General features: G+C 33.8%; 2 protein-coding genes across 5 annotated transcripts; one reads left to right on the top strand and one right to left on the bottom strand.

The window, feature by feature from the left end:
* Window positions 1-1,132: 1,132 nt before the first annotated feature.
* LOC110599598 (RNA-dependent RNA polymerase 2) lies at window positions 1,133-11,943 on the top strand. Of its 2 annotated transcripts, none has more exons than XM_021736049.2 (4): window positions 1,133-1,830; window positions 2,336-4,239; window positions 10,697-10,847; window positions 10,945-11,943. In XM_021736049.2, exons 1-4 carry the CDS (start codon window positions 1,291-1,293, stop codon window positions 11,710-11,712), a joined length of 3,363 nt encoding a protein of 1,120 aa, XP_021591741.1. In that variant the 5' UTR covers window positions 1,133-1,290; the 3' UTR covers window positions 11,713-11,943. The 2 variants fall into 2 exon arrangements, with proteins under 2 accessions (XP_021591741.1, XP_043806719.1); XM_043950784.1 differs by having other exon boundaries at window positions 1,697-1,830; window positions 2,341-4,239.
* A 2,706-nt stretch (window positions 11,944-14,649) lies between these two features.
* LOC110599614 (probable alpha,alpha-trehalose-phosphate synthase [UDP-forming] 10) lies at window positions 14,650-22,844 on the bottom strand. Of its 3 annotated transcripts, none has more exons than XM_021736084.2 (5): window positions 22,626-22,844; window positions 22,335-22,404; window positions 18,089-20,119; window positions 17,589-17,862; window positions 14,650-17,507 (listed from the first exon to the last, which is right to left on the bottom strand). In XM_021736084.2, exons 3-5 carry the CDS (start codon window positions 20,074-20,076, stop codon window positions 17,184-17,186), a joined length of 2,586 nt encoding a protein of 861 aa, XP_021591776.1. In that variant the 5' UTR covers window positions 20,077-20,119; window positions 22,335-22,404; window positions 22,626-22,844; the 3' UTR covers window positions 14,650-17,183. The 3 variants fall into 3 exon arrangements, with proteins under 3 accessions (XP_021591776.1, XP_021591773.1, XP_043806222.1); XM_021736081.2 differs by having other exon boundaries at window positions 18,089-20,205; window positions 22,626-22,843; XM_043950287.1 differs by having other exon boundaries at window positions 18,089-20,205; window positions 22,335-22,843.
* Window positions 22,845-25,223: the final 2,379 nt, after the last annotated feature.

Here is a 25,223-nt window from a genome sequence, read left to right as displayed (position 1 = left end):
TTGAACTGGAAAATTTTATTTAAATTTAATTTATATGAATATAAAATATAATATTATAATTTGATTGTACCATTTCATTCAAAATCAAATTTAATTAAATAAATTAAAAATTTAAATTTAAATTTATAAAAATAGAGAAATTGATTCAAATTGAATTAATTTAATTTGGCTGATTTAGTTGGTTGATTCTTTTAATTTTTTTAATATATTTTTTTATTTTTATATATTAATTTTAATATTTAAATTTTAATTTAAATATTTCATTATTAAAATATCATCTTTTTATATTATTAAAATACTATAATATTATTAACTAATTAGTTTAATTTAATTTTATTTATTTTTTATAATTATAATCAAATTAAATTGAAATTATTAAAATTTTTAAAAATTAAAAATTAAATTAAAAATAATATAAAATAGAATTAAATTTTCTAATCGATTCAGAGTTATAAATTATTTTAATTTGATTAATATACTGTTATTAATTATAATTATAATTATAATAGTATTTACATCAAAAAAAATTAAATGGCTCTACTTATTCATATTTTGATATTTTTAAAATAAATTATATTTTAACCTTTAAATTTCAGCATAATTAATAAATTAATTTTTATAATTCAAATACATAAATTCTTTTATAATTAATTTATTTAAATAAGAGATTTCTTTACTTATCTTTATAAGAATATTTTTATTTTTTTTAAAATAAATAAATTATATTTGAATTATTAAATTTTATCATAATTAATAGATTAATCCTCATCTATTATAATTTAAATATTTTAATTTTTTATTTAAAAAAAACTTAAATTTCCATTAACTTTTATTTATAATATTTTATTAAATTAATTGATAACACGTTTTATTTTTTAATTTTCATCCATTAAAATATTTTAACTATTTGCTGATTGATTTTGCTGGGCTTCCTAGTCTTAAATATTAGTCCGAATTCTTTAATTTTCTATTAAAAATTAAGTGTTATTTTAAATATTTATTTTTATTTAATCAATTAATTAATAAAATTATAGTTAGAATAAACAGATTAATTATATAAAATTTAAATATTTAATTTTATAAATATAAAGACTGATTATTGATAACATTAAATTTCAGGAACAGTCTTAGTTACACTGTGAATTGCCCTTTGGTCGGTCAGTGTCAGTACTCAAGTCAGAGGCTTTTCTCTCTTTTTCGGTGTTTCCTCGGCTCCTCGCTCTCGCTTTTGCTTGTTGCTAGCGACGAATAAAACAACTCAGTTTCCGAAGCCCCATCTCGCTCTGCAGAATGGGAGCAGAGGTGGTTGAGAGACCCACCGTACGTCTCTCAAATATCCCGCAATCCGTCATAGCCAAAGACCTTCTACAGTATCTCGAAACCCAACTAGGTCCAGACTCCGTCTTCGCTATTGAAATATCCACAGAGCGCAAGAACTGGAAATCCCGTGGTTTTGGCCGTGTTCAGTTCACTTCCCTCGAGTTTAAAGAGAAGACTCAGTCCCTTTCTATTCAGAACAAGCTCTTTCTCAAATCTCAATACCTCATGGTCTCTGAAACCTATGACGACATCATTCCCAGGCCTATCAAGCCCCAACATAGACTCGAGAACTGTGTTCTGTATGCGGGTTTTATGAAAGAAGAGCGTTGCTTGTGTGTGTTGGAGAGCTGGGATGGTGTCAGGGGTTGGCTTATGCCTGAAAGGAGGAGAGTGGAATTTTGGGTGTGGGTAAATGATGAATGTTATAAACTGGATGTAAGGTTTGATGATGTTCTGGAGGCCGTTGGATGCTGTTTGGGAGGTGAGAAAGTGGATGCAATTCTTTTGAAGGTATGGCTTTGATGGGATTTTACTTCTTATGGTTTGGCTGATTGTTTGGTTTTGAAAGAGTGGACGTTGAAAGGCAATGGCTTTTGCTTCCGACATTATAACGAATGTTATTCATCAAAATCGATGTTGATTTATTATTGTGTGATCAATACTATTATCATATTATTCCGTGTATCAACTTTTACAATGAAGGGTTGAATTATTTTCTTCTATGTGGTGTTCCTATAAAAATTTCGAGAATTCTTTATGTGCTGGTTTTCTTGCTACATAGTTTGCAGTTTAGGGAATGGAAACTTGGAGACGGTAATCCCTTGAATCCATAACCTTCTTTTCATGTTTGATGTTGCTGGGTTGAAATTTATGAGTTCTGGAGAACCTCCGTTTTGTTCTGATTGCACTAGTTTAATTAGGGGTTACTGCCTTCACTTCAGGCTTTAGTACTATTTCAGCTTTTATTTCTGTGTTTTTCTGGGTAACTATTTGACCTCAAGTTTTGTGCTTTCAGCTCAGGTATGGACCAAAGATATATAAAAGAATTTCTGGACCTCATATAGCTTCCAAATTTAGTGCTGATAGATACCATATGTGCAAGGAAGATTTTGACTTTGTTTGGGTTCGCACTGCAGACTTTTCATCTGTGAAATCAATTGGACAAGCAACTTCATTTTGTTGGGAAATTGAAGAAGGATTAGAGGCTTCAGATATTTTTACAAGTTTCCCATATTATATTGAAGATAGAAAAGATATAGTTTTGGAAGATGGGGAAGAATTCCATTCTACATCTGAAATAGTTCCACTTGCCAAATGTGGATCCGACTCTAAGTTAGCATATGAGATTCTTTTCCAGTTAAATTCTCTTGTGCATACTCATAAAATTAGTCTTGCTTCAGTAGACACTGATCTAATTAATATTCTTGGTAGTTTGACCATAGACACTGCTATGATAATTCTTCAGAAGCTGCACAAGTTGACTTTCACTTGTTATGATCCACTGTCTTTTATAAAGAAACAATTACATGTTCCAGGAAGAAACCTTAAAAAGCCTTTCATATCATCACGCAAAAACTTTACAGATCATAATATAACAATTTGTCATAGGGCCTTAATTACACCGTCAAAAATTTACTGCTTGGGTCCTGAGCTTGAAGCCTCCAACTATGTTGTAAAAAACTTTGCATCATATGCTTCAGACTTTATGAGAATTACTTTTGTTGAAGAAGATTGGAGTAAGCTGCCTGCAAATGCTATTTCCACAAGTATCCAGCAAGGCATTTTTGCAAAGCCTTTTAGAACTGAAATATATCACAGGATGTTGTCTGTTCTTCGAGATGGAATTGTGATTGGTGCTAAAAGGTTTGAATTTCTGGCTTTCTCAGCGAGTCAACTGCGATCAAATTCTGTTTGGATGTTTGCTTCTAATGATGATGTGAAGGCAGAAGATATTAGGGAATGGATGGGTTGCTTTAATAAGATCCGTAGTATTTCCAAATGTGCAGCTAGGATGGGTCAACTGTTCAGTGCTTCTAGGCAAACTTTTGTTGTTCCTGCACAAGATGTAGAGATTATTCCTGACATTGAAGTTAATTCTGATGGCATTGGCTACTGCTTCTCTGATGGTATAGGCAAAATTTCACTTTCTTTTGCTAGGCAGGTTGCTCAAAAATGTGGATTGAATCAAACTCCGTCAGCATTTCAAATTCGATATGGTGGCTATAAAGGTGTAATTGCTGTTGATCGTGATTCCTGCAGGAAGCTGTCTTTGCGTGGCAGTATGCTTAAGTTTGAATCAGAAAACAGGATGCTTAATGTCACTAAATGGAGTGAATCTATGCCTTGTTATTTAAATCGAGAGATAATATCCCTCTTGTCTACTTTGGGAGTGAAGGATGAAACATTTGAGGGTTTGCAACAGCAACAATTGCGTCTCCTTGGCAGAATGCTAAGTAACAGAGAGGCAGCTTTGGATGCATTGGAGAATTTATCTTGGGCTGACTCCAAGAATCTTCTGGTAAAGATGTTGCTTCAAGGTTATGAGCCCAATGTGGAGCCTTACCTCTCAATGATGCTTCAAGCTTATCATGAAAACCTATTGGTGGAACTAAGAAGTAGGTGTCGGATTTTTGTTCCAAAAGGCCGTATCCTTATTGGTTGCTTGGATGAAAGTGGACTTCTAGACTATGGCCAAGTTTATGTCTGCATAACAATGACCAAAGCAGAGCTGCAGAACATAGATCAGAGCTACTTCCGGAGGGTAGATGAAAAGACATCTATAGTAACAGGAAAGGTGGTTGTCACTAAAAATCCTTGTCTCCATCCAGGAGATGTCAGAGTGCTTGATGCTGTCTATGAAGTGGAACTGGAAGAGCAGGGTTTGGTTGACTGCATTCTTTTTCCTCAGAAGGGAGAAAGGTACGATTACTTTTCACTAACATTTTTGGACTTTGTTGATTTTCTTCTTCCAGCATGCATTGTTTAAAGACAAACTATGGGACTGCTCTGTTTATCATTTATCATTACCAAAAATATGTGTATGTGATTCTATCTATGGGCCTATTAGGTGCCATTAGGTTTAGGAGTTCTTAGTTTTTTACGCTTTCTTTGAAAACCAAAATTGGCTTACCAATTTTCAATATGTTGATTTTTTTTTTAAATAAAAAAGAAAAGAAAAACGAGAAGAATACTAACACAACACTTTAAATCTTGACATGGTAAAGATCACTTCCGTTTAACTCATTTGTATGAGTCTTTCTCAAGCTATCTAAACTGCAGATCTAAGAGATCTTCATCATCAATGCATATACCCAAAACTTCTCTGAAAGATCATGGAACGTCCTTATATGGCAATGTTAATCTCTTACCCTTTGAAATTAAACCCACAATCAAACTAGGGATCTGTTTTTCACAGAAATGACTACCTCTCCACTGTCAAAATCATGTTCACATTTATAACCTAATGTTCGTTCTCCAAGAGAAAAAAGAAAAACTTAGCCACCTTAATATCCTTGTTTCTTGAACAAAAAGAAAAACTGTTCGCATTTCTGTTATGTATTATAGGAGAAGGAAGAGAAATGTAAAGGAGGGAAATATGTAATTAGAAATAAGGGTAATTTGGGTATAGAATCATAAAGTAGTTAGACAGTTGGATGGTTGTTATACAGCTGGGTTTTCTGTTAGAAGAAACAGTACATGCGTGTGTGATTCATTGTAGAGAGGTATCCAAACACATTAATACAGAATGCTATTCTCCTTGCCCCTCTAATTTCTGTGTCTCACCTATTTCTTCTCCTTCTCTACTCATAATTATTCTTCTCTCTCCCTTATTTCCTTCTTCAGTAACGTTTGGCAAGCTGCTACGGTATAGTTGGTATCAGGGCTGTGTTTCGTATTGGGCAGTCAGCAATTTTGAGTTGTAAGATGACCAGATCTGTGGTTGTGGGTGCCGAGGCTGTTAGATTGGATGGATTGGAGGAACAAATTAGGGTTATGCAAGAAGAATCTAGGAGGAATATAGAATTGCTGATAGAAGAGATGAAACAGAATGCTGTTGAAACAAAAAATTCGATTATGGAGGAATTTCGATCCCTCCTCACTGTGGAATTATGAACGATAAGGGTAAAGGGGTAGTTAATGAGGAGAGTGTGGCTAGGGTTGACACGGAGAGAATCGGGGGCAGAGGGATTTTACCCATACCCAGAGAGAATGTGAATCAGAAATAGGTTTCAAGATCAGGCAGTGCTAGTATTGGACGAGTGTTTGGGTCAGTAATGGAGCCTGGGGTCTGCATAAATATCCCCCTAAAATTGAGTTAATAGCCTTTGAGGGGAAGGAACCCAGAGTGTGGGTGAGAAAATGCATCAAATATTTTGAGGTTTACAAAGTTCCAAATCAAGAGAAAGTGGGAATTGCCAGCTTATTCTTGATTGAAAGAGCTGATTCTTGGTACCACAATTGGATTATTCTTAATTGATAGAGCCGATTCTTGGTACGACAATTGGATTAAGGGTAAAGGTTCTCACTCTTGGGAGGACTTTAAGAGGGAATTGTAAGGTTTGGGGATCGAGGCATAGAAGACATAGCCGAAGAATTTACGATGAGGCAAGAAGGGAGTGTAGAGGAATACCAAGATAAATTTGAAGATATGAGAATTAGAATGGAAGAGTAATGCCTCAGTTTGGGGGGAAGGCTATTTCCTTTGTGGATTTATTGGAGGCTTGAAAGATGAAATTAGGCTAATGGTTGAAATGTTGAAGCCCACAGATCTGGCACATGCCTTTGAAATTGCTAGATTTCAAGAGCAACTCTTAGGGTGTGCTAAGAAAACCACTTATTTTCCTAAAACCAATTAGTCTTATTCCAAACCAAACAACTATATCCAAAATCCTTCTCCATACAGATTCAGCCAAACAGCCCAGGCTTCTTCTTACCCAATAAAACCACCCAATGTAGAAACTACAATTCATTCCAAAACACCTTCCATGAAACTACAATTCATTCCAAAACACCTTCCATAGCCACCAAATCTCAATCCAGCAGCAGCCAAACACCAAACAAAATCACCTTAGTTCCAAATCAAGGAGGTGTGAGACCATCAAAAGTCAAAACCCTATTATAAATGTGGGGAAAGGTGTTTTCTGGGGCATCAATGCAGACTGAAAACACTTATGGCCGTGCAAAGTGAAGAGGAAGATGCAAGAGAGGGAGATGAAGAGTGGCATGATGTGATGGAATGAGAGGAAGAAAAGAATTTAGGAGAAACTGTCCTTAAATGCTATAGAGGGTAGTGAAGGAGCTGCTACTATTAGGGTGTTGGAAAAATATCTGAATAGACAACGAGTAATTCTTATAGATAGTGGCGGTACATATAGTTTTATGGATGCAAAAGTGGCAGCTGAGCTGAAACTGCCACTAATAGAGGTTCCTGATATGACTGTTACTGTGGCCGATGGTAGAAAGCTGATTAGTATTCATGTCTGTCCTGGATTTACATGGTGGGTTCAGCATCATAAATTCACATTTGATTTCAGAATTTTGGAGATGGGGAGCTTTGATATTATCTTGGGAGTAAATTGGATGCTGGTGGTGTTTGATCCTGTTTTGTTTGATTTCCATAATGCCAGAGTAACTATTATGCAGCAGGGGAGGGAAGTGGTTTTGCAAGGCATCAGGGCAGTAGCTCCAAACCCTTGATGCAAAAGAAGGAAGGGATTTCCAATCTCCTCTGCTTTGTATTGATGTCTCAACCACTGAGGAGAATCAAGCCTTTTCTGTGGAGGCTAATCAACCACTGGCAGTTGCAGAAACTTTTGTTAGACAAATACCATAGTATTTTTCAAAATCCTACTTCCTTACCTCCTTTTTGAAACTATAACCATTCTATTCCTTTGATACCTACTGCCCAACCTTTCAGCATAAAATCCTATAGATATCCCCATTTTCAAAAGAATGAAATTGAAAAATTTGTCACTGAAATGTTGGAGGCTTCTCTAATACAGCCTAGCACCAGCCCATTTGCCTTTGCAGTGATATTGGTTAAGAAAAAAAAAAGGCTCCTAGAGGTTATGTGTGGACTACAGAAAATTAAACAGCCTTACTGTCAAAGATAAATTTCCTATCCCCATCATAGATAAGCTTTTGGATGAGCTGCATGGGTCAACTGTTTTCTCTAAAATTGATCTTAAAGCAGGGTATCATCAAATCAAAATGGACCCTCCGGACATACCCAAAACTGCTTTTAGAACTCACCATGGCCATTTTGAGTTTAAAGTGATGCCATTTGGGCTCTCAAATGTCCCTACCACCTTCCAAGCCCTTGAACAGTCTGTTTCAGCCTTATCTCAGAAAATTTGTACTAGTTTTTTTTTATGACATACTAGTTTATAGTTCCAATTAGCAGCAGCCCATGCAGCACCTAGCTACTGTTTTTGAAGTTTTGGCTAAGCATCAATTGTTTGCCAACTTCAGTAAATGTTCTTTTGGAAATCAGAAATTGAATACCTAGGCCATATTATTTTTGGGGAAAGAGTAGCCACTGACCCTGCTAAGATCAAGGTCATGAGTAGATGGCCTGTACCTCAGTCTCTGAAAGAACAACTCAGAAATTTTTTGGGGCTAACTTGTTATTATAGAAAGTTTGTGCATTATTATGGTGTTATTTGTAGACCTCTTACTGATTTGTTTAAAAAAGACCCCTTCCAATGGGGTGAAATTCTACGAGCTGCTTTTGAAGCATCGAGAACAGCCATGACTCAAGCATTAGTCTTAGCCCTTCCAGATTTTAATCGACCTTTTATAGTAGAAATGGATGCATGTAATATGGGGATGGGAGCTGTGTTGCAGCAGAATGGTCATCCTATTGCATATATCTTTAAAGCATTTGGGGAAAAGGGACAAGGGTTATCAGTTTATGAGAAAGAGCTATTAGCAATTACTTTTGCTGTAACTAAATGGAGGCACTACTTAGAACAGAGATTGTTTTATATCAAAACTGATCATGAGTATCAAACATTTACTAGAGCAACAGCTGCACACCAACCTTCAAATGAAAGGAATTTCCAAGTTGTTTGGTCTAAATTATAGAATTCTCTATAAGAAGGGTATTGAGAATAAAGTAGTAGATGCTCTTTTAAGAAGGCCCCATGAGGAGGAATGTTTCGCTATGCAAGCTACTTAATTACAGTCCACCTGGATTTCCTCATTACTAGCCTGCTATGAAGAAGATACTTTTGCTCATAGTGTTTTCTCTCAATTGGTTGTGGATAATCAAGGTCATACGGGGTATTGTCTTAAGAAAGGGCTATTATATCATAAGGAGCAGCTATATGTGGGCTGTTCAGGTACTCTCTAGAATCAATTGCTTGCTTTATATAATGACACTCTTATCTTGGGAGCCATTCGAGAGTTCAAGCAACCTATGCAATCTTAAATGATATTTTTATTGGCTCGGCATGTTTAAAGCTGCATTAGATTGGATCAAAATCTGTGATATTTGTGTCTGATGCAATCATGAGCATTGTGCATCCCCTGGATTGTTGCAACCTCTGCTTGTGTCCTTCAAGCATGGCAGCACATTACTATGGATTTTATTGAGCAGTTACCTAAATTTGGGGGAAAAATACTATATTGGTGGTCATTTGCAGATTTTCCAAGTATGCCCATTTCCTCTCTTTAACTCATCCTTTCTCTGCTGCTAAGGTTGCTAAAGTTTTCCTAATCTCCATTATTATGTTGCATGGAGTCCCTCTCTCTATAGTTACGAACAAAGACAAAGTCTTTACCAGCATTTTCTGAAAGGAGTTATTTAGATTGATGGGCACTTCTCTGTGTTATAGCTTTGCTTATCACTCACAGAGTGATGGTCAATCTGAAAGGCTGAATTAATGCTTGGAGACCGACTTACGGAGAATGACTTTTACTGGAGTAAATGGTTGTTCCTGGCAGAATGGTGGTATAACGCCAACCACCATAGTGCAATAGGCATGTCTCCCTTTGAGGCCCTTTACGGCTATTCACCAACCCCATTGACATTTTTACCTACTACTGAGACGTCAGTGGCTATTATTTCAGAGTTTTTCCAGAAGAGACGGTATATGACAGTTGCTTAAAGATCATCTGCAAGCTGCTCAAGTTAGAATGAAGCAGCAAACAGATAATCAAAGATCAGAGAGAGCATTTGAAATTGGAGACTAGGTGTTTCTTAAGCTGCAACTTTATAGGCAAACCCTCTTAGCTGTCAGGAGGTCCTTAAAACTTTCCGCTAAGTACTATGGTCCTTTTCAAATTATTGCGAAGATTAGGCAGGTTGCTTATAAGTTGCAACTACCTCCTACTACTCATATTCACCTAGTTTTTCATGTCTCTCTTTTAAAGAAGACAACGGGAGCTAATATTTCACAAATGCCAGATTTGCCAATTATGTCTACTGATAATTTTGTGGTAGCTCCAAAGAGTATTCTTCAAACCAAAACTATCTTGAGGAATGGTCAGAGAGTTCAACAAGACCTTATCAAATGGGTCAACCTTCCTCTTGAAGAGACCACTTGGGAGGACCGAACTTTTATCTCATCTCAATTCCCTGACTTTACACCTTCTTGGGGGCAATAAGGTTCTCATGAAGGGGGATATTGTTACGTATATAAGAGAAGGAAGAGAAATGTAAAGGAGGAAAATATGTAATTAGAAATAACGGTAGTTTGGGTATAGAATCATAAAGTAGTTAGACAGCTGGATGGCTGTTATACAGCTGGGTTTTCTGTTAGAAGAAACAGTATATATGCGTGAGTCGCGCGTGACTCATTGTAGAGAGATATCCAAACACATTAATACAAAATGCTATTCTCCTTGCCTCGCTAATTTCTTTGTCTCATCTATTTCTTCTCATTCTCTACTCATAATTCTTCTTCTTTTTCTCCCTTATTTCCTTCTTCAGTTTCGTTTGGCAAGCTGCTACGGTACAGTTTCATTCACAATTTAGTTACTATAAATCATAAATACAACAGTGGTGATTTAACTATGTATTTCATGGTAGAGACCAATTTTTTGGTTTTTTAAAAAAATTGTAAAGAATAAATTGTTGGCTTTTGAAAATTCAGGAATTAATACGTAGGTTTCATTATACTGCTGGAACTAAATTGTGGTTTACCCTTTAATTATACTAAATATAATATTTAACATCCTTCCGAAAGAAAGCTCTGTTTGGCAGCTTACACGTTGACATCTTTTGTCTACGTTCTATCACATCTGTGCATTGGTATTTATTTCAATTATGTGCAATAATATACCTTCTGTTGCCCATTAAATCAATATGTAATTGGGAGGAATATCAGTATACTGATAGTTATTCAGGAAGGCTAAGAAATATTATCCACAGGCCTCATCCGAATGAATGCTCTGGTGGTGATCTTGATGGGGACCTATTTTTCATAAGCTGGGACAAAGGTCTCATCCCGAGTCAAACTGTGAGCCCCATGGATTACCTAGGACGGAGGCCTCGAATAATGGATCATAATGTGACACTAGAGGTACTTTACGCTTTACATTATGGAATTGAAAATGAGTTCCCAGTTATATCTAATTCCTAATTCTGTTTTTCATTCCCTGTTTCACTGAAATTGGCAGGAAATTCAAAAGTTTTTCGTTGATTACATGATTAACGATACTTTGGGTGCCATCTCCACTGCCCATTTGGTCCATGCTGATCGTGAACCAGATAAAGCTCGAAGTGATAAATGCCTGCAGTTGGCAGCACTTCACTCCATGGCAGTTGACTTTGCAAAAACTGGTGCACCAGCTGAGATGCCTAGGTTTTTGAAACCAAAGGAATTTCCAGATTTCATGGAGAGGACAGACAAAACAACATATATTTCTAATGGAGTGTTGGGAAAACTCTACCGAGGAATTGTTGGTTCCACTTCACGAGAAGGATCAAAGTTTGTGTGGTCAGAGAAGATAGCTGAAGCAACTTATGATCGTGATCTTGAAGTGAAAGGATTCGAAGAGTTCATTGACATGGCGTTGAGTCACAGAGACATTTATGTAGAGAAACTAAGTGGCTTGATGAAATATTACGAGGCAACGTATGAAGATGAGATACTGACAGGTAATCTGAGAAAGAAGGCAATGTATTTGCAGCGAGACAACAGGAGATATGGAGATATGAAGGATCGAATTATGCTGTCCCTGAAGAGCCTACAGAATGAGGTTAAAGAATGGTTTGAGAGCAGCTGCCAGCCAAAAGAACACCAACCCCTGGCCTCAGCATGGTATCATGTAACTTATCATCCAAGTTATTTCCAAGAAGGCGTGAATTGTTTAAGTTTTCCATGGATTGTAGGTGACATCTTACTGAACATTAAGTCTGCAAATAGCAAAAGAGATCCTGCATGAATCAGGTTGCTGTGTATCATGTATATAGGACACTCTTCAGGTCTTTGATTGTGATTTGCCAAGTTGGATCACTTAACAAGGCAAAGCATATCAACTTTTGATCATTAGGTGATTGCGAGCATGCATTACAGATAACTAAGTTAAGATTGTTGAACAGTGTACGTATGCCTACCAATGTTGACTGCTAAGCAGTCTTCGCTCCATTTTTAATTGCTTCGTTAGTTTTCAATCGATCTCCCTCTTTATTTTTTTTTTTTAAATAGGGGCGGAGGAGTCGAACCTTTAACCTCACAAGGTTACAAGGATGTACTTTCCAAGAGGCTAAGTCTCGGAGTGCGATCTCTCTCTTTATTTAATAAGTTAATTTTCACATGTAATATAAGAAATTTATTTCTTCCTTAATTAGTGTGATTTTAGTGTGATTTTGATTTTTAACTGTAAAATATCTTTAAATTTTAGAAGGAAATATTTTACCGCTTAGTAAACATGTTTAACATTAATTAAAATTAGTCTGATCAATAAGTTATAAATATATAACCAGATGCGATTATATAGAAAATATTTTATTGGATTTTTTAAAAAAAAGTTTCTTTTTTTCTTGGCAGTATTAATATTTTATTAAAAAGAATTGATGTTTTTAACCTGTAATATTAATTGCATTATAAGGCTGTAAATTATAATAAATATAGAAATTTGACAATAAGGTAACTACTCTTCCAAATCATAGGTATACCAATATATTAAGAGTTAATTGTTAAAAAATTATATATTTTTTATTTTATTATAATTGTATTTGTGCTTATTTTTTTACTAATTAAATTCTAACTTTTCAAAATTATTTTAAATGCATTTAAATTATTACTTGTATGTTAAAAAACTAATAGAATTAACACATCACACGCTACGGCTTCCTTAACATGTATTACTATGCCACATCAATAAAATTTAAAATTAATCACAAAAAAAATTTCATATTTTATTTTTATTGTAATTTTATAGAATATTTTTATTTTTTATCAACTAAATTCTGTCCTTTAATATTATACATTTATAGTACTTTTACCGTTAGAAACTTATAAAATTATTAAGTTACAATTTTTTATTATTAAATATATTTAAAAATTATTGTTTATATTATTATTCAATTTTTTATCAATAATTTTATAATAATAATTTATTTTAATTTTATTTTAATTAAAAACATTATCAACCTATTTTTCTTTAATCCGTATTAATTACTATTTAACATTACTTTTAGGACGATAGTTAAAAAGGTAATTTTATTAAATATATTAATTATGAAATTTTAAAAAATAATTTAAATAATATTAAATATAATTCAATTTAAAAATATATAAAATAATAAAATAAATTTTTAAATTTTTAAATTTTTTTAAATTATTCTTTTAACTCTTATAATATTAATCTACCATTTTTTTTAATTATAATAAATTTTAAAAAATTAATAATATATAAATTAAATATTTAATTGTCTAATTTGACTTGATTAAATAACTTAAAGTATATGCAATTTGTTTGAAATTATAAATTTATTCTCTATTTCTCCATTCTTTAAAAAATTATTAATAAAATAAATAATTATAAAAAATTATATTTTTAATTTTATTATAATTTTATTCTAAAATTTTAAATTATTATCAATTTTATTTTAAAATTTATTAAAATTACATTGATATAGCAAATCCCGATAATTTTATTAATTTTTAACAGTATAAATAATATCAAAATATAATTTAAATAATTTTAAAAAATTAACATTTAATTGATAAAAAAAATATAAAATATAATTATAACAAAATAAAAAATACATCATTGTTTTTTATCATTAACTCATCTATTAATAGAATATTTTTTAGGCTTAAGTTTACTATTAGTTGAATAAAATAGCCACAAAAATGAGACACGGAATGCGAGAACTGGATACCTTGCTAGTTGCTAGAGTTGCAGATGAAACTTATATTTCTTATTTTACCCATGGAATTAATTTTTTTCGCCAAGGGATAAAATAATATCATTACCAAGGATGGGAGGAGTGAGCTGATGTATATCATAGGGGCTAAGCCAAAAAATTTAAGGAATTAGCAATCAAATAGGTCCAAAGAAACTAGGCTTTTGACCCATTACATAAACAAACCCTAAATTCAACAAGATCTGACTCAAAGCCCCAATCTGGTTATGGGATCCAGTTCCACAAATTCACAGTGCCATCTAACTTCCTTCGTTCTCCACAAACCGCATATGCTCGTCACCAGGAAACCATCATTGCACATGTCTAAGGAGAGAAGAGACATGCACTCCGACAAAACCCAAATGAAAGAAAGAGCAGAGTCAGCTACTATAACCCATTATCAATCTTCAAAGGAGCTAGAACAACTCTTGACTTCTCATTCTCGTATAGCTATTAAGGGAAAACGATATCATTCTCTAATCCCCTTGAAGCCTCCCAAAACACAAATATCCATAATTATGACTAGAACTGAAAAAATAATTTTTGACATGGAAGACAAACGAGCAACATTGTAGGCATTAAGCAAAAACTCTCAGTTTTAGCACAAACCTGCAAAGAAAGTTAAACCATCAAAATTATATATACCAACCCAATATAAAACAGAATAAAACTCACATCGAATTGAGAGGGAGAGGGAGAGGACAAGGAAGAACTAAGATGAAAATTAACCCTAAAAAGCATAAGAAAAAGGGAGAGTTCTCTCCGTGATGAGATAAGGTTTGACTAATTCTATTAGTTTCTCTCTAGGAGTATCGTTCATTATAAGCAACTTCATACTATTTTAGATTTTAATTATTCCTTCTCTGAAGAGAAAAAATAAAAGTTTGTCATTACATTAATTATATTATTTTAAATATTAAACTATATTATATATATATAAATAAATAAAACATATAAACAAAAATATATAAAATCAAATCAAATTTTATAATAATATACACCCAACGAACAATCCATTAACTACACCTTTCTCTACATCCTCATCATCCTCTCCGTCTTTACACGCTAACATCAAATACAATCCCAAAATAGAAAACGTAAAGTACAGACCATAGCTGCGTCAATCATCCAAATTATATGTCTAATTATATTATTATTCAACCAAACAAAACTCATAAAGAATGGACTGTTGAAGGAGCATCACCACCGCCGCCACGTTACGTCACCAAGTCAACACTACAGCTGTTATCCAACGCATCTCGGCGCAGGCTAGAAACCACGGCGCATCTTGTAATTTTGCGTTTTTCCTTTGCTTTTCCCCTCACGCGACCGCGATCAGCGCCACGTCCTTGTTACTGGACGCGTCCATTGCCAACGGCTTACCGGAGCCGGAAACAGAGGCGTATCTGGAAGAGAAATCGCGAAAACCGCCGTAGTCGTCTTCCTCATCGAAATTACTGTTCTGTCCGGGCCCCTCATCGAAGTTCAAAGCGTAACTCAAAGGATCGTACTGGAACTTGCCGTGTCTGCTGTTGCCACTCCCTCTGTTTCTATTGAATCTCCGGATAAAAGTCTTCCATCTGGGTCCAGCAACGATCTCCGACCATTCTCGGATCTTCTTGATAGCCCTAACACCCGGAGCCCACCAGGGATTATCGTCATCGCTATGACCTCTGGAGGATCGGACCCGTTCCCACCAGGCCAACCTGACGGAGGAAGAACGTCGAGAGCCGAAGCAGGGGAAACAGAAGCAGCAGCGAGTGTTTGCGAGGAGAGAATTGGATGATTGTGGAGGGATGGAGTCTGGGCCTATATGGGCCATCTCTGGATCTTCTGCTCCCATAAAATCAACAGAAGCACAATTGAATTATTCAACCCTAGTTAGCGAGAGAGACTTGTGTCTGCGGAGACTTTATATCGGCGGAGAAGATGAATTGTAACGGAAAGTAAACGGGGAAGGGGAAGTGCCGGTTACGGAGTGGGAGAGTTTTTCCTTTTTAGTGATAAAATGGAAGTCAGGGGTTAGTCAAGATTTCATTACTGAATGAGGTTGGTGGTTATCGGGTGCTTCGCGAGCTATATTAGGTGGGATTTTTATTGGGTCCCATCACCAGGAAAGATGGTGGGGTCTCGCTTACAAGGAAATTACGCGAGGAAGAATCTGCCAACCTGTCAGATTGAGTTGTTAATTAAGAAGATAGACTAATTAATTCAATGTCCTTTACTTCAAATCAAAATTATGATTTTAATCAATAATGGATATTAAACATGAATTTTACTGTATCATTGTAATTAGAAAAAGAATCTTTTTTTTTTTTTAATAATTGAGTTAGGTGACCCTTACGGAACAAGGGCTATAATTAATTATAGGTTTACCTAAAAAATTAAAAGGAAAAATGGGGAAATGAAGAAGGCAGTGATTACCTAATTGAAAATAACATTAGTGGAATTATGGATGTGCTAACACAGACGGCACTAATCAATTAGGTGATGTAAGCCCTTAAAGATAATCCATTGGACTTGTTTATCAGATACAAACAAATTAAAAGTGTTTTAGGATATTGAAGAAAATAACCAACTAATGGGGATTCCATTTGCGTAGCTGATTGGTTCGTATCATAATATAGATTTTTTTTTTTAAAAAAAAGAAAAAATATGATGGTGTGCCCCATTTGTTATATTCAATACTTTCACTGATGTCGCTGACAAGGCAAATAAATCACATCAATTAAGGTTTATCATCTGATGAATTATTATGGGAAAGTAATTAGCATATGCCTTCATGCGGAGCATCCACTCATAAAATAACATGTCCTGCCAAAATCTGTTATGGCATAGCCACAACCTCGTATGATAGGAAAGAGAATTCTGTTAATCTATTATTCAATTGATGTCTGCACATGTACACATGTTCAGCATAGATACTGTTTCTTTTGTTGCATCTAATTCTTAACTACTAACTGCTTTTCTAACTATCTTGTTCCCCAGTTAGTTGTACGTAGAACTAAATCCAAAATATATTCAGACCACATTAAAGTCGGCCCAATGTAGACGGCTGTAACCTGTAAGTGACACAGTAGCAAGCATTCTCCATAAAATGAACAGTAAAGAATGCCTATCATGTATAAAGCAAAACCAGTTCATGTAAACAAGAAAGGTCTCCCCACTGGTATGAACTCTAAATCAGAGAACTGCACAATCTTTTTCTTTCCGAACCACAACATACATACACCAGCCCCCAGCCCTGCATTCTATGGAAAAAAAGAAACAAAAAATATATAAGTTAAGGAAAAGAAAAAAAAAAAAAAAAGGTATGCCAGTCTAATCTCTCCCACAAAAAGCCCAATGGTGGCATTGGTGTCAGGCCACTGTATGTGATGACTAAGTTTTAACAGCTACGTCATGAGAAACCTCTGAATTGTATCAAGAAGTAATGCATTTTCGGTCGTTGCACCTCTTTGCGCAGTATCCATCCGCTAAAAGGACAATGTCTTATAACATATCAAACCAAGTTGTCAAAAGAAACTTGTACTTCTGTGCTAACCCTCAACTTCGAACTCGAAGCATTAGCCAAACCTTGAAGCAATGCTAGTACATCAACAGTGTCATCTAAGTAGTATCTAGCTTTGCTTGGTTTTTGGCCAACAGTGCATGCAAAGATCTCTGGAGCTGAACAAAATGACAAACTAGAAGCTGTTCTTGATATGCTTTCAAACATGTCTTCATCAGATCTATCATCCCCAATGCACATCACAAAATCTGGGGATTTCCCATTATTAATCATTGCAGAAAGAACTCTCTCTGCAACAAGACCTTTAGTAACTCCCTGCACATCAATTGCCTGATATTAGACCTTCTGCCACAAGAAGGCCAGATTGGAAAAACTAGAGATGAAAAGCACGCGTACCTGTGGCTTTACTTCAACTATATGCTGACCCCTCTTCACAACTACCGGCTCATTTGCAAGGACATTTTCGAGGTGATCCAACAGTTCTTTGGCCTGGCAAGATCCAAAATCTGGATCAGCATACTGATGATGCCAAACCAAGGCACTCTCCTTGGTCTCTATATAGGAACCATCAGTTGCTTCTGTATACAATTTTATCACAGGTACAGCAATTCTTTTCCAATCAAAATCTGCCACCAACGAACTGGTTTCCCAACTGGACGTCTTATTCCACCTACAAGAAGACAAATTAACCTTAATAACGTAATGGATTGCTGCATGTTGCAAATGACATTAAAGTAAAAGTTTTCATCTAATACATGCAGAGAACTCAAATTATTGTTGAGCAAATATAAATTGAACCAGGCAGGAAGCTACTTTACTGAAATAATTTTGTGAATTTGGCGACTTCTTAGTAAATTTAGGATCTAAAAAATAACATATTAATCCCAATAAAGTACCTCATTAAGTATCCATGCTCCGCTGCTATACCCAGATTCTCACATTGAGCAAACCAATCACTCAGAGGATCTTTCCCCCTTCCACTAACAATAAACACAGTGTTCTTAGGGTCACTACAAAGGTTGTTCAAGACTGATATAACTTCAGAACTGGGAGTTTTAACAATGGAAGTTTGAGGCACCACTGTTCCATCATAATCCAAAAATATCACCCTTCTATATGTCTTCTTGTATGCAGAGACAATATGTTCATTTGAAAGCTTCCTAAAGCTTGGTGAAAGTGACAAAATCCTAAAATTCAGACCAAAACCAATACCCCAGCAACGTTTGCTGTAATGATCTTTGCACGCTCGCTCTAAGTCCTGCATAAAACTGCGGGCCCAGTAAGCCACATCATGAGAGCTAATATAACGATAGTGCTTCTCATGTCTCAACTGCTTCTCTAAGTCGGGCATGGTGAGGGCCAGATTTAAAGCATCTGCCACAGCTTCAACGTCCCATGGATTTACTCTTATTGCACCACTTAGAGATGGCGAGCAACCAATGAACTCTGAAACAACAATTGTACTTGAATGAGGCAATTGATGATTGATTCCCAGAGCTTCATCCATCTTAGGAGTCCCCTGCCTACACACAATGTACTTATATGGGATCAGGTTCATTCCATCCCTCACTGCATTTACAATACAACATTCAGCCAATGCATAGTAAGCTGTTTTCTCATAAAAAGGCACATGACGATCAATCAGGACCACAGGTTCATATCCTGGAAAACCAAAAATCCTGTTTATCCTTTTGGTAATCGAGTATGTCTCCTTTTTTGCTTCTTGTACATCTTTTCCCGAGCTCCTTGCAGGATTTACAATTTGAACCATGACAACTTTTCCCCGCAACTCTGGATTTTGCTGTAAAAGATGTTCCATGGCTAACAATTTCAGACTAATGCCCTTGAAAATGTCCATGTCATCAGCTCCAACAATAATCCTTTTCCCCTCAAACTGTTTTTTAATTTCTTTAACCTTGATGGAAGAAGAGGGGTGATTCAGAGCAGATTCTAGTCGGCCCATATGCACTCCCACAGGCAAAATTTTGATGTATACTGTGCGGCCAAAATACTCGAGTCCAATATGACCCCGTTTTGATTCATAGTCTAGGCCCAACATTCGGCTACAACAGGACAGAAAGTGACGAGCATAATCAAATGTATGAAAACCAATTAAATCTGCATTAAGTAGCGCTTTCAGTATTTCATCTCTGACTGGCAGATTTCGGTAAATTTCTGATGAGGGAAATGGACTGTGAAGAAAGAAGCCAAGCTTAATTCGATAGAAACGCTTCCTCAAGAAAGTAGGGAGCACCATTAGGTGATAGTCATGAACCCAAACATAATCTTCTTCAGGATTGATCACTTCCATAACCTTATCTGCAAAAACTTTATTAGCCGAGACATAGGCCTGCCAAAGCAATTTGTCAAAACGCTCGCCATGATCAGGGAACATTGGCAGCATATAATGGAAAAGGGGCCATAATTGGTGCTTACAGAATCCATGGTAGAACTTTTTGTGTAGATCAGGCGGAAGAAATGTGGGCACACAGTTAAATTCCTCCAGCAGTTTCTGGGAAACTTCTTCTTGTTCACTTGTATCTACATCAACCTTCAGGGATCCCACATAAACAACCTCTGTATTAATTGAGAATCCGTCCTTCATTTGTAACAAAATTGAATCCTCATCAAAGCTGAATGACCATTTGCTCGAATTTAAATCCTTTTGAGCATGTAGAGGAAGAAAATTTGCCACTATAATTTGCTTCTTGCCGCATCCAGATGATGGAGCATCTGAATCTCCATCATTGCTTCCATCGCCATCTGTGTCAGAAAAGATTCCTGGTACAGTCATCACTCTTGGGAGAGATCTGGGAGTTCGAGGGAGATTCAACATATCTCCAGATGCTAAGTCCAACAAATTTATGCAAGATCTTGACATCATTGTTGCCAGCTTTATTTTAATGTTTCCGGGTGCTTATTTGGAGCTATGGAGATATTACACAATCAGTGCTTTGCCTTTCTTCCAAACAAGATCTTGAAGAGCTAATACAAAGTACAGAGATTTAAATACCTGCAGGAATGGGGGAAAACACTTGCTAACTACAATGAGATATGAAAAAAAAAATGCCAAACATTCAGCTAAGAAGACATACAAAAAGTGACCAAGCACAGTATAAATATACCATTTCCGGCTACATCATATAAAAATGGAAACGCCGGGTTATATACAACATCCTATGCTTCTTCCCCTCTCTGGACAACAACTTCTTATTCCCCTTTTTGTCAACATTTTCAACACAAACACAGAATTTCACATGTTTCAGGAGTACAAATAGCAAATATTTTAAATACTTTTGCTACCCAATTTTTGGATCCATGATGCCACATCTTCACAACAGTGCAATTTTTAGTATCGCATATGCTTGCACCTAATGGTTAAACATAATAAATGTGTTATGCACCAAGTAATTGAGCCTACAACAATCTAAATTAACATGCAGGAATAGCAAAGATTCAGAACCAAAACTAAGATGAGAACTTTAGGTGTTCATAAACAATAAATGTTTGAAAAGACCGGGTTAAAGAGGGCTGTACTTAGGTTTTCCTGTCGAGTACATACACCGTCATAACTCATAATAAGAAATTCAGGACAGCGGAATAATCATCCGATTAGAGGTGACTGGTTGAATAAAACCGAGTAGGTATTGGCCACATATTCCAACCCAATCCCACAAGCAATTCATCTTTACCCAATCTCAATCTCATAGATATCGAGTTATCGACTTAACCGGTACTAAAATCAGTTCATAACATTAATCTACTGATCAAAGGAAAGAACAAAGAAAACGAAAATGGAAAGCACACCAATGATTCATGTACATACCGTTCTCCATTAGCTCAAAAGCAGGAAACAGATTTTGCGCAATTGATTTCTCTTATTCTTAGGCTTATGCAAACAGAAAAAAAGTATCCGTTCACTAAAGGTTGAATTCAACTTTATAAAACCAGCAAAGTGGAAACGGAAAATATTCTGTTCATCAATATGGAAGGTACAACGAATTCTATTGAGGCACAATAATCTTCTTACACATGCCTTTTGTATTATTAGAATCCAGCAAATTCATTAAATAACATGACCTGTCTTCCAAAATAATTATGGCCAAAGGATTACATTTTTTGATAAGTTAAAATGGACAATAATGGAGTTCATCCTTATCTTATTTTTATTGAAATCCTCACAATCTAGCCAATTATAAGCAAAAACAGGGGAAATACCAGATGGATGAGAAGAATTTATTTTCTATAAATTTTTGAAGATCTTCTATATTTTTGGCATGCAAATAGATTGACAAAAAAATCACAATCTCATCATTATTCAGTAGATTGAATTGTCAGATAGCCAATGTCAATAAAAGTGAAATATTCAGTAATTCAAAAGACACAGCTACCAAGTATATCCTTTATGATGATAATTGCTGAATTCATAAATTTCTATCAGACTGATAAACAAATAAGGAGAAAGATTATTTTCAATGCATTTATTGACATATGTTTCTTTAATTTCCAGATTCTACAGCTGTGCTGGGCATTATCTGTAGCAGCTACAATTTGATTTCGACAGTAAGGACCACAATACAACTCCATATATATATATATACATACATATAGATACATCATGCGAAAATGTCTTATCCTGAAATTTCTTTCCTACTAAAAGATTAACTCCAAGAATAGGAATTGAAAGAAATGTCACTCTAACATTGTCCATCAGAATTAATGGGGTTCCATCCAAATTTGAGTTGCACCTCATACGTATCAACTATCTGAACTCAAAAATGAAAACGTAAAGAAAGATTCTTGATGAAAGAAAATGAAAAATGGCAGGAAAAACTCTGGAGATGTGACGGGTATAGTTAAAAGAGGAACAGAACAAGATAGAGGTTGATGAAAGAAGATGAGTTGGAGTTGCTTAGAAGACAAGTGAGTTCCTTGAACATAAAGGCTATTACAGTATAGACAGAGACAAATAGAGATGACGATCACTGTTCATGGAAAATAATGATTTATAGTAATTAAATTTAGGGTGAAAAGAAGAAAAAAAGAAAAAATTTTACAGATATATGCAATCCTTTAGATCTCAAAATTCTCATTCACACACATCACCCAACATGGAAAAGAACCAGAAAAAAGAAAAATTACCTGAAAGAAAATTAAAAACAAAAAACAAAGCTTCTCACTAGCTGTTCAGTAAAACTGGAACCAATATATCCTGCGAAAATCATCAAAAAAACAAAAACCGATGAAAACAAAAACAAAAATGAAGTATTTTTGGTTGGTGAGAAAAACCCAGAAAACTTCCAATCCGAAGAGCTCATGAGGCCAATACTTATCTCCCAGTTCCCCGGCAGCCAAACAAACCTCAGGAACGTCTATGTAAAAGAAAATAAAATAAAATGAAAAGAAAAGAATGGATAATATGAAAAGACTTACGAGAATAGAAGCAAGTATCGTCAAAGAAAGAATGTTATTTGTTAACAGTGGATTCAGAAAACAAAGAAGATTGATAGAGGATGAGAAGGGCAGGTGTTAGGTTCGAAACCGGTGAGATTTTGAGAGTTTATTTATGGTTTTGAAACCGACTAGAAATCAAGAAAAAAAAAATGAAAGAAAATATTTAGAAGAGAATGTAAAAAAATAATAATAATAAGGGAAGAAATATCAATTTATATAAGTTTCCGTTTGGGTTTTGGATGATTCAGCAAAAGAAGCTGAAATGGATTAAAATTTAGAATATAAAAGTCAAAAAAATATCTTATTTATAATTTTTATTTTTTAATATTTTATCAGATTTCATATTAGAGAGAGAAAGAGACACTGCGAATACAGTTAGATTGTAACTGTGGTTGGTCTTACGTTATAGTCTTCTCTTCTCTGGAGCTGTCTTCTCTCAATGCCCTCGTATTTTCCCTTTTATTACGGAACTGCCCTTTCTTTTATTCTTCTTTTATATTTTCTCTCTTTAATTAAATAACATCAACAATAATAAAATATTCTTTATTTTAGGCTCTATTTATTCTTTAAAAAATAATTATTTATAGCTCATTAATATATTTTATTTAATATACATTAAAAGTAAAATTTATTATTTTAATTATTAACATTTTAAAGATAGAGTAGATTTATTTTTACATAAGTGTTAATTAAAATTAATTAATAAAATATTTGAATAAATGAAATTATCTTGCTTGAAGATTTATATATTAATAATAATGGAAAAGTCTTGGGCCTTGAAATTTGTTTCAATTTCTTTATATTCAAAGTTGGTAAATAGGCATGTCATGGAAAAAATATAGAAAATTCGTTTTCTAAATGGAAATCACGTCGAATTAATTTTGAATTTTGAATTTTCTTCATGGACGTGTGGCAGAACGGGGTGGAGGAAGTAATGCATGTAGAAATTGCGAGGACGATAATTAAAAAAATATATAATTTAGTTTTTGTATTATATAAATAATTATTAGTTAATTTTTTATTTTAAAAAATTATTAATTTTAATTATTAAATATTTAAATAAAATTTAAAATATTTTTAATATAAAAAGATTAATTAATAATTTTTTTTTAAATTTTAAAGACATTTTAATTTATTTTTTAAAATTAAAATAATCTGTCACTAATGGCTCTTCTCATATCTTATTAATTAAAAAGTAAAGATTTACTAGTTCAAATTAATAAATAAAATAATTAATGAATTTTTAAAAAAATTATAATATTTTAATATATTTTTTATAGTTAAAATTAAATAATTTATTCGAAAAGTTTAATAAAACCCATAAAATAATTTTTTATTAAATTTTTAATAATAAATTAATATATAAATTTATTTTATAAATGACATAATAGTCATTTCTTTAATAAAAAGTATAAATTGTTGTTAGTTTAGTGTTGATTAGAGTTTTATTCTTTTAATGATTAAAATATCTTATTAGATGACTAATTTTTTTAATAAAAAAATTATTCTTATTTATTATTTTAATAATAAAAAATTATTAATTTAATAACTAAAAATTGGTGAATTTATTGTTTTCATTCATTACCATTTTTTATTTATTATCATTATAAATAATTTTAATTTTTAAATATAAAAATTGATATTCTATAAGTTATACTTATACAAATTAATTTAGGCAGATTTCAACTATAATATATAATATAAAATCAAATTTTAATTTTAATTAAATATAAAAAAATTTATATGTATAAAATTAATTTATTATTAAAAAATTGAAAGAATTCACCGTAAATTATCTATTAAAATATTAATAAAATTAAATAGTAATTTTTTTTAAAATAATAAGGAAAAGAAGCAGAAGAAGAGTGGATAAAATGAGGAAGCTGAAACCTAACAGTTTAGGTAGCAAAAGGTAAGAATAAAAAACATTATCCTGTAGGATGAATAAATGGGACAATTATGAAAGGGGGTGTGCCACTGCCACTGCCGCTGCCATATTTTATTGTTCTAAATTCTGATGGATATCTCTCTCTCTCTTCATTTGGATAAACATGGACTTGGCCCACCTCCTTCATCCTATCTTTCTTTTTTTTTTTTAAATAAAAAATAAAAATCCTAGTCATTGCATATTAAAGAAGTGTTTAATTTTGTCCTAATTTGACCTAATGTATAATATAAAACAATTTAATAAATTATATTTATTTTTATATTAATAAATGCTTAAAAAAATAAATAATGTAGGAATCACAATATTTCTGTATATAAATAAAATTGACTTTCATGGGTTAAAAGCTAAAAAGTTGCTTAGTATATGTAATACTATTTTTAAATTAACATTTCAAAATAGTAATATTAACATTTATAATTTTTTTTCTTTAATGATTGGAATAAATGTTGCACAAAGATAATATTTTAGTATGGTCATAATTTAATGATTAACAGCTGGGCTGAGTTGGGTTAAATGAAACGACGCGTATCTGCAGAGCCAATTAACTTTCTCAAATCATATTAGGGCAAAAAGAGAGGCTGAAAGGCATGCTGATGCGCTGATGCGGCTGCTCGACCTCGCCATTTCCC

The sequence above is a fragment of the Manihot esculenta genome, chromosome 14, assembly GCF_001659605.2.
Source record: "Manihot esculenta cultivar AM560-2 chromosome 14, M.esculenta_v8, whole genome shotgun sequence".
NCBI lineage: Eukaryota > Viridiplantae > Streptophyta > Magnoliopsida > Malpighiales > Euphorbiaceae > Manihot > Manihot esculenta.
This window is presented reverse-complemented; position numbering and strand designations above follow the sequence as displayed.